The sequence below is a fragment of the Podarcis melisellensis genome, assembly GCF_964234715.1.
Source record: "Podarcis melisellensis genome assembly, chromosome: 1".
NCBI lineage: Eukaryota > Metazoa > Chordata > Lepidosauria > Squamata > Lacertidae > Podarcis > Podarcis melisellensis.
This window is the reverse complement of record NC_138528.1, coordinates 81,068,260-81,077,804: the sequence shown is the minus strand read 5'-3', so window position 1 is coordinate 81,077,804 and position 9,545 is coordinate 81,068,260. Positions and strand designations below refer to the sequence as shown.

The following is a 9,545-nucleotide window of genomic DNA, read 5'->3' as shown; positions in this document are numbered from 1 at the left end:
CAGTGCTGTAAAGTCCCTTCTACTCCCAAGTTGTGCTGCTGGTGTAACTGTTCACCAGATTGGGTTTTAAGAGGGTGGGGCAGGGAGCAAGGCCTAAAAGTTGCTTTAGCTGCCTACCATTAAAAATTAAAATTAAAGCCACAAACAAACTAAGTTTGAGTCACTGAGAACACAGTCACTCTCTGGTTACCCTAGAATGCACAACTGACTTTGTCCACTGAATTGTGAGTGCCACACTTCCTGTGTATTTCGAAAGCCCTTTTTGTTCACACCTTGGGGCAGCTATACCCTCCATTATTGGGGGTGTTGGGGGGAGAGATATAAAGCAAGGATGGGAAACTGGTGGCCCTCCTGCTATAAACAGAACTGAAACAGACTGTGCTCATGTGCAGCTTTAGTGCATGAGGAGGACTTTCCCCACCATTAACATTTCCTTACTTTTTGACAGAACCACTGCTAGAGGTTTCAGTTTTTTAGTTTCTAGCTTCTACCTATCCTATAAAGCAGACCAGAAATCCTGCCAGCCTGCACTGTACAGAAAACAGAGTTACAAACGTAACAGTCATGATTAGATAAGGCTGAGGGGGTGATGATAGTAAAATAACCCCTCCTACCACTTGAAATTTGCGCGGGGGGGCACTTTTCCCTCAGCACTCCAAAAGCACTGTAAGATACTATTAATGTATTTGTTTACCGCAGCCCCATCAAGGATTTTAAGTGTGGCACTGAAGTCTATCCCACACAGGGCCAGACTTTTATGAGACCTTGACACAGTGATGCTGCCCCTACTTTGAGGCACCCTCCTCTCATGACAGTGTGTGTTAAGTTTCTTCTTCTCCACCTTTTCAAGCAGGGCAGCCTGGCAATGGGGAGGCTCAGTTCAGCAGCTGAGTTCTCTGTCCTGGCAGGCATCACAGGAAGGCTGACATCGTCACCTGTGTCCATGAGGGAGTGGGTGGTCATGTGTGGGAGAGAGGCCATGGCAGGCTGAAATCAGAAGTGCACTGCACTGGGCAAGCAAGAAAGCAAAACCAGGGGAGAGAGCTAAGTTAAAGGGTGCACTGCAGCTCACCATTACCACCACACCAAGGAAGTCCAACAGTCCAGATGGTCCCAAGAGAGAGGGGATGGGGATGAGGTGTGGCATTGCTGCTTACTGTGTCACACACTCATCCCCAACAGGCTTCCCGCTTTCAGTTGGGAAGACGTCTCAGCCAAGTCTCAGTTCAGTTTTGGCCTGCAGCAGGCAGCCATGACGCTGAATGTCCCCCAAGGTCCCCACATACTTTGCATTTTGAGAGACTTGGCATAGCGGCTGCCCACCAGAGGCTTGAGGCTCCTCTTTAACCACAAGTGCTGTTGCCTCCAGGATAAATACATCCAGGGAGAGGGATAATGAGCCAATGGCAATGGTAGCAAGTAGTAGCAGCAATGCCTGATGGGATCCTATTGGCACCGAGGTGAGCAGGGTAGCAGTGGGCCCTTCTTAGCCTGACCAGCAGACCTTTTGACATCAGGCCTGACCCCTCACAGCCCCTGGGTAGTCAAGGCAACTCCTTCCCATGGTCTGCATTCACTAGTTCACAACATCCACCTCTGTTTCGGACACCGGAGAAGGATCTGGCCTGACGCATTCGATGCTAACCAAGAGTTCGTCTACCCCACCGACATCTATCTCTTCCTCTTCCAAGCATGAAGGCACCTTATAGCCCAAGGGCTGGTGCAAAGGGCTCTTCTGCAATGTCTGAGCATGGAGCTGTGTTTCAACACCAGAGAAACCCACTTCATAGGACAAAAAACCCCGGTCTTCATTGTCTGCCAAAGTGATGGGCAAAGGATCACCAAGGTTTGCAGGCATAGTCTCTGACAGGGACAGTTGATGCTGAGCTGTCCAATCATCCAGCTGGGGAGAAGCTGGTTTGTACCAGGTAAAACAGTCACTGCTGGTTTCAGACTTCACAAATGGAAAGTAGCTGGGAACAGGGTCTAGCAAGGGTCTCCCATTTGCTGAGCCATGAGCTTCTCTGCTGATCTTCATGTCAACAGCCTCCAGTTCCCCTTTTAGGAGACTGTTTTTGGTATTGGCCCACAGAGTACAGTCAGAGACTTCTGGAGAGCACATATCTTTTCTTTCAACTTCAGCACATTCTAGTGGACACTCATTTGCTCCTGGTGCAGGCCATAAAATATTCATGCCTTCTGGAATAGTGGCCTCTTGAGGCTCCTCAACAGCATCACCATCATCTGCCAGAAACATATCAAGCATGTGTTCCAACTCACCAGCTGAAACCAGCTTGTCATACTGCACATCCTCAGTCAGATGGTCTAGCAGAAACAGATCCAATTTATAAGGGTCTCCATCTTCCAAGGATACCTTGTTCTCAGCTTGTTCTCCCAGGTTCTTCTCATTAAGTGGTGGACTTTGTATTTTTGTTGGCAGCCCTCTAGTTGAGGTGACTGACTGTTGTGCATCTACTCCTTCCGGCTCAGGATACCTGGGCGGAGATCGAGAGCCCTCCTCTTTCACAGCACACATAGAGTTTGCTGGCCTGGTGGCCTGAGCTGAGGGAGACTCCTGCACCACCTCCCAGCAGCTGCCATTGATAACTTTTCTGAGCCTTACACGGCCAATCTGCCCTGCATTTTGGGGACAGCTAACACAAGGTTCACTGGCGTTGCGCTTTCTGCTCTTAGCAGCCTCTGGAGGGAGAGGCGGGCTCCAGAAGCCATACAAATGGCTATCTTCTGCTTCTTTCTGCTCATCTTTGATCGGAAGACTTTTCTGCCTCCAGTGACGTCTGCTGGACCTTGAGGGTTTGCTGGATTCCACAGTGCTAGAGTCTTTGATGGCACATGGTACAGGCAAAGGTGATGAGGGGAGCTTTGAGCGACTGAGCTTAATCTTTTTTGACTCTTGCAAGCTGGTTGTAGCTTGGCTATCGCCAGTCCCATCCTGTGTCCGCAAACTGTCATGCTCATTATTGCCTAATATATTCTTTCCCATGCCTGTAAGACGTTTCTTAACTTTAGTTCTAAGGGGCTCGGCGGTAACTGCTGGAACTTTAGGCATCTGGTCTTCATTCCCACTCGTCAATGCTTCTGGTTTTTCCTTCTTGACAGCTTTCTGGACAATGCTGCTATTGTTATCCATTTCCTTGGTGCATGGAACATTCACTACAGTGTGCTGCATATTTGAAGACAGCCATGACGTCAAGGAACTACCACTGCAGGCAGGGGGAGACTGCAACAGCGTTAACTCTGGGATGGATAATGGACTAGATAGCTGTAGGCAATCCCGATTTAATCTAGGGCCCAGGGATTTTTTGACCAACTTTCCTCCCTCTAGATGAAGTGACTCCAGCTCTGACACCTGAAGCTGCCGTGCAGCTGCAAGAACATCCTGGGCTTCTTCCCTGGATACCTCCATCTCAGAGGTGTAGAGGAAATCCACCAGCTTACGTAAAGTCCCAATTTTCAGCCCCCGGATCTCTAGCACCACCTTGTGTCCTTTGGGGGGCATTTCTCGCTCCAAACGCTCTGTGAAGAAAGGGCTGCAGGCTGATAGAATGCAACAGTGAGCTGGAACAGCTTCCCCTGGAAACAACACAATTGTTAGCACGTACTGTATCAACAAAGAAAACCAGATATTTGCACCCTCTGGACAGAAGTTGGTCCCAAAGTGTTCCAGCCCCTAAATAAACATTTTTCTTGAGATTCCCCAAGTGTTATCTCACGACTAATTATAGAGCTGTACTGTTTAATCCTTCTTACATACTGAGGCATATTATAGCATAAAACCATTTAGTTTTACGATCAGTCTGCTTATGAGTCTGCCTCAGCAGCTCATTTAAAACTGTTAAACTTATTTTTACAATTCCTTCTGGATATGATACAATTAAAATAAAGAACAGAATGGTTGGAAAAAATAAGTTATTTTAGCTCACCCTGTTCTCTGCCCTCTCAGCTTTGAGGGCACTTCAGCACTAGCAAAAAGCAATTCACAGCATAAGATGTACTATACGTTATTATAAGCATACACAGACTTTTCCCAGTACACATATACTCTTGTTTGTTTCAACTGGGTTTGCTTAGGAGAAGTTCTCAGTGGATTTGTACTCACATTTGTTTGTGAGCAGGCATTTTACAAACAAAGAACAATTTGCTATCATAAAAACACCACTACACTGGAGAGGCACATGGTTAAGAACTCTAGGCATAATCCAGCCGAAGTTCAGCACTGCAAAGCCTTGATTTCAATGGGAGAGTTAAGCTGTCCTGGAACTGCAGAACAGAAGGAAAGCACACCTATCCAGTGACCAGCAGAACAAGTTTAATTGATGTCAACTGCTTTGGGAGAGAAAACCAGTGGTGGCTCATGTTTGCATGCAAAAAGTCCCTTCAATCCATGGCTGCTGTTAGTTAAGTTTAGACACTATTGAGTTAGATGGACCAATGGGTTCTACTCATTGCAAGAAAGCTGCCTACGTTTCTAAGGAACCTATGACACTGAGAACAGGCTCTGGGAAATCCATCTATCACATCCAATAGGCCATAAACATCATTAATTAATTGTTGCAGATGTTTCCTTTTTGTTAACCATGCAGTCTAAGCTTGAAAAATACTTGAAATTTCTAGGAGTCACTGTCAAAATTTTAGGTGCTGGATCCTTAAAGCAGAAGTGCTGGTCAGGAATTTCCAGGCACCTGGGAATTTCCAACTCTGTTAGGAAGCAAAGCACCCTTAACTTAAACCCTCCCAGCTTTAAGTATTACCTTCTGCTTGTAAGACAACATCACAAAATAAGTCAGCTCTCTGTTGCCGGTGGAGCTGCAGGAACACCATACGGAGAAGGCGGGAATTCCGATACAGAATCTTGGGATTCGCAGCTGGAGGGCTCATGGCAGCAGAATTTCCACTTTGTCAGGCACCAGATTCTGTGGGGTAGACACAGTTCTGAGGATGCAGCTAGCTATCAAGGTCTATGAACCTAAAGTCATCTTGGAAGAAAGACCCAATGAATTCAGTGGGATGTACTCCTAAGAAAGCATGCAAAAAATTAAAAATACTAGTGGTAATGCTTGAAAATAAGGCTGCAGCCTGAGGCAGAAGATATAGCTATGCAATACAAATAAAGGGAATGTGTAATGAAGAGGTAAATATGGATGATTATCAGAGAAGCTGAAGGAAGTCCAAAAAGAGATAATTTGTGAAATTTGGATAAAATTGTTTAAGTGTATTGAAATTTAATAACAATTTATGGAAAAAGAAGAAGAAAAAAAAATCTGTGCGCAGAACAAAAGATATAGCTATGCAAGTTTTCCTTCATGTAATTCTGCTGAAGAATATTCTTAAACTGCAGCACTTTCCCCCATCATACTGTCAGCAATCCCCAAGACTTATTTTAGCTTTACTTCAATGAATAAATACATTGTGTATAAGATTTTCCAATATGCCCAAATGGCCAGGAATGAAGTAGAAGAACTTGTGAACTGTTAATACCTGTGTTCTTCCTCTCTTGCAACTCTGATCATATCAGTTGCTCAAGCAATACTGCAAACCTTTTCACACCCCATTCTGAGGCACATGACTTCGGACACACAGGTTGTCAATTTCAATTTTTAAAATACACAGTAAACAAGTCAGTTCAAAAATTAAAATATTAATAGATTTTAAGCAGAACTCTATCATTCCATAGCAGTCTACAGGGTTAGGTGTGTTGCACCTTACTATGGAAAAAATTCCAACACTGTCTGAAATCTACATTTGGGTGGGGGGAAGAGTGCTGATCTCCCAAAAATTCAGGGACCATTTAAAACTCCGGAAGCCAAATTCACACAACCTTAGCCACAATCTATATCAATTCTGTTGTTCCTTGAAAAATACTGCTGTTGAACGTGTTTTTACTCAGACTAGCTGCCATCCAATTAGAAAACTGGATGCAGAGTAAACTGCAATGTGAAAAGACACTAGTAGTCATCACACAAGTGCAGATGAGCATGGAAGGTGAAAGTGTAATGCACAAGAGTTCCATAGTATCTCTTTCCTCTTGCTGCTACCCAGCAACAGCGTTCAGTAGCATAATACTTGCTTCTGAACCACAGGGTGGGTGGGTGGGTGTGCGCGCGCGCGCACACACACACACACACACACACACACACACACACACACAGAGCTATCATTACTAGTAGCCAAAGGAAATCTCATCCAGTTTTCTAACCCCCTTTTAAAGCCATCTAAACTAGTCGCTACCTCATTTTATAGCAATAAATTCTATACACTAATTGTGCACCACGTGAAACAAGTCTCTCTTTTGCCAATCCTGCATTATATGCCAGTTTCATCTGCTGCTAACAGTCATGGTATATTGCTGATGTTATGAGCTGATACTCTATGATTCTACAATGCTCTGTTATGTAAAAGGAATAAAAACTTCTAAATCCGCTCTCTCCCTTAGCAATAATGTTATAGACCTGTCACAGCCGACTACATCATGTCTTACTTCAAAACTAAAATCCCCAAATATTGTAACTTTTCTTCATAAGGAAGGTGCTTCACCCCCATGGTCGTTTGGGCTGTGCTTTCATGCAACTTCTCCATAGAATCAGAGTTGGGAGGGACCATGAAAGTAATCAAACCCAATCTGCAATGCAGGAAACTTTTGCCCAACATGGGGCACAAACCACGACCCTGAGATTAAGAGTCTCATGTTCTACCAGCTGAGCTATCTGGTGCCACAATATCCTTTCTCAGTTGGGGAAACCAGAACTTTGCCATCTCCTATCTTTTCATAAGCCATTATGTAGATCTAGGACAGAGGTCAGCACACTTTTTCAGCAGGGGGCCAGTCCACTGCCCCTCAGACCTTGTGGAGGGCTGGACTATATGGGGGGGGGGGAATGAATTAATTTCTGTGCCCCACAAATAACCCAGAGATGCATTTTAAATAAAAGGACACATTCTACTCATGTAAAAACACACTGATTCCTGGAGCATCTGCAGGCTGGATTTAGAAGGCTATTGGGCCGGATCCGGCCCCTGGGCCTTAGTTTGCCTACCCATGATCTAAGTGCTAGTTTTACACTTACACAGGTCAAGTCACACATTCTCTGGTGTCTCCTTCAGAAGTCCAGAGGGTGGTAGCAAGAGAACTAGCTGTTTTTGGTGGCAACCTTGTGGAATCATATCCCCAACCAAGGAAAGCTTTCCTAGGGCCAACACTGATAACTTTTTGGTGCCAGATGAAAACATTTTTACTCTTGTAGACATGTAGGTGGATCTTACTGTTGTGGATCTTACAGCTATTTTAGCTGGAATCTTGCTGGTTATCATTGTGTTTTAAAGTGAAAGGGTATTTACCATATGTTCTTTAATCTTATTGTGGATTATGTATATAATTTAAGGCAGACAGGAAAGCAGCAACCCAGCCCCAGCTGAGAAACTTTCACATGGAGGGGTTTGAGTACATATTAGTATGCCTAATACTCGACTCCTAACAAGATCACACCCTTTGACTCTGCATTCATGCAAAACACCTGCTCTTTCTCCCCATGGCACCACACAAACACCAACATGAAGCAGAATCCTCAGCTTTAAACAAATACACATCAAAGGGTAACCAAAATCTACCTTTGCTCCAATCCTGATTGTGAGAACAAGGGAACTACTAAACTGTGTTTAGAATTTCAGCCTTAGTATAGATTGGTTACTACTTTACAAACGTACCTAGGAGTAAAACCCACTTCCCTCAATGCAAGTTATTTCTGGGTTGACATGCATAGGATGATACTGCAAGCGATCTTGAGTACACACCCTAATTGTTGTTCTGGGTAGAGTTCCAAAGCCTTTATCAGCTAACAGGCCAAAATTCAACAGGCTAAAGCCCTCGTTCTGCATGTAAGCTTTTTACCCACTCACCAAAAACAACTGACCATCAGAAAATGAACAGCAGCTAATTTTCTACCCAAAAAGCTTCATTCAGCTTCTATTTAGGATACCAGTTTAATTCTAAACTATCCTAAACAGATAATTTTAAACTGCTTAACCCCCAGGCCAGTAGTATCTGGTTTTATTTCATTGTAATTCTACATGTCAAGTGGCGATATTTTTGTTACACTGCTGTGTATTAAAAATGGATTTCACCTTTCCACCGCCTTGGGCCTTCAAGGCAACGAGGGCTGCAGACGCCCCACACATCTGAAGCCCGTTTCCCCACCGCTCAAAGAATTCTGGGGCCTGTAGTCCCAGCAACCCTTAATCTGCGGGGCCCAGAATTATTCAAGGGGAAGAACGCGCTTCGAAATGTGCCTTTTTAAAGGTGTATCCCAAACCGGTAAAGAAGGCGCCACGAGGAACCAACTTCCCTCAAGAGTGGCAGGTATGGGGCATATTACAACCAAACAGAAGAAGAAACCTACAAACCAACCGTTGAGAGCCTCCCGTCCCTGAGGAAACGTCGACTCGCTTCCCCCCTCGACGCCCCACCCCAGGCCCACGGAAAGAGGGAGAGAGCCCTCAGGGGCGCCTGCCCTGGACTCCCCGGGGAGCCGCTCGGCCCCTTCCTCCGCGGCAGGAGCTGCCACCGGCGGGTGCCCGTCCGCAGTGGGGGCCTCACGGCCAGGGGCGGCGCTTCGGCGTGGCGCTGCAGCGGCCGGTGGGAGCCGCTTCCCGGCAGGAGCTGCCTTCCTCGCGCCACGCCGCCCGCGCGAGGCTCCCTGCAAAAAAAGGGCGCCGAGTGGCAGAAGCAGCCCTTTCATTGGCTGAGGGCCCCAGGGTGGGTGGGGCCGGCTTTCGGCAGGACGAAACGAGGTCCTTAAACATATAGACCCCTCTTAATAAAGAGGGAAGGGGCTGCGGAGGTTGCCAAGGCACTTGGGGCTGCGCCTGGTTATGGGGTTGTTGTGCTTCCAAAGTTTGGGCAAGCATGGCACGGAACGTGGGAAGGGGAGCAGACGCGGGGTCACACACGCAGAAATTCCTTCCAGTTTCTTTCAAGGGCCCGCCATTATTCTCTTACTCCCAATTATTGGCCACGACCCACCCGCTGGCTCCCGTCCTTTCTCTCGCTGCCTCTTTCCTTCACGGCTGCCAGAAATGCCTGCTTCTAGCCAAGGGTTGGGGGAGTTGCACTGATAACCGATGAGCCAAAGAGGCTGGATGAGCCCCCGGAGTTGCCAGTTGTTTGACTCCACCTGCTTTCATTCAAAATAGTAGGTCAGAAGTTGCATCCTGAAGAGGCAGCCATGTGCTTGTCAGGCAGGACCACCGCCCCACCTGCCCAAAGCAACAGCAACCCTGGAGGGAAAAGAAAGGAATGTCCGTCAGATTTATAAGGGCACTCTCCTTAATGTATTGCTGCATTCAGGCTGCCATCATAAACACACTTGCTAGCAAGCGAGCCCTGTTGATCACACTGGGATTTACTTATGAGTAGACATGCATAAGGTTGCATGGTGAAAACAGGATGGAAGCTTATGACGAATCTTTGGAGTCTCACACACTCAGGGATGTGTTCTTAGGGATTTGAATTCCTTACATTTAATATACTC

General features: G+C 46.2%; 1 protein-coding gene across 4 annotated transcripts; it reads right to left on the bottom strand.

Annotated features, from left to right (window-relative positions):
• Window positions 1–269: 269 nt before the first annotated feature.
• Window positions 270–8,678, bottom strand: BTBD18 (BTB domain containing 18). Of its 4 annotated transcripts, none has more exons than XM_081906282.1 (3): window positions 8,419–8,678; window positions 4,773–5,036; window positions 270–3,594 (listed from the first exon to the last, which is right to left on the bottom strand). In XM_081906282.1, the coding sequence occupies exons 2-3, from the start codon at window positions 4,897–4,899 to the stop codon at window positions 1,577–1,579; spliced, it is 2,145 nt and encodes a 714-aa protein (XP_081762408.1). In that variant the 5' UTR covers window positions 4,900–5,036; window positions 8,419–8,678; the 3' UTR covers window positions 270–1,576. The 4 variants fall into 4 exon arrangements, with proteins under 4 accessions (XP_081762408.1, XP_081762409.1, XP_081762410.1 ...); XM_081906283.1 differs by having other exon boundaries at window positions 4,773–4,997; window positions 8,423–8,678; XM_081906284.1 differs by having other exon boundaries at window positions 4,773–4,934; window positions 8,423–8,678.
• Between the last annotated feature and the right edge of the window lie 867 nt (window positions 8,679–9,545).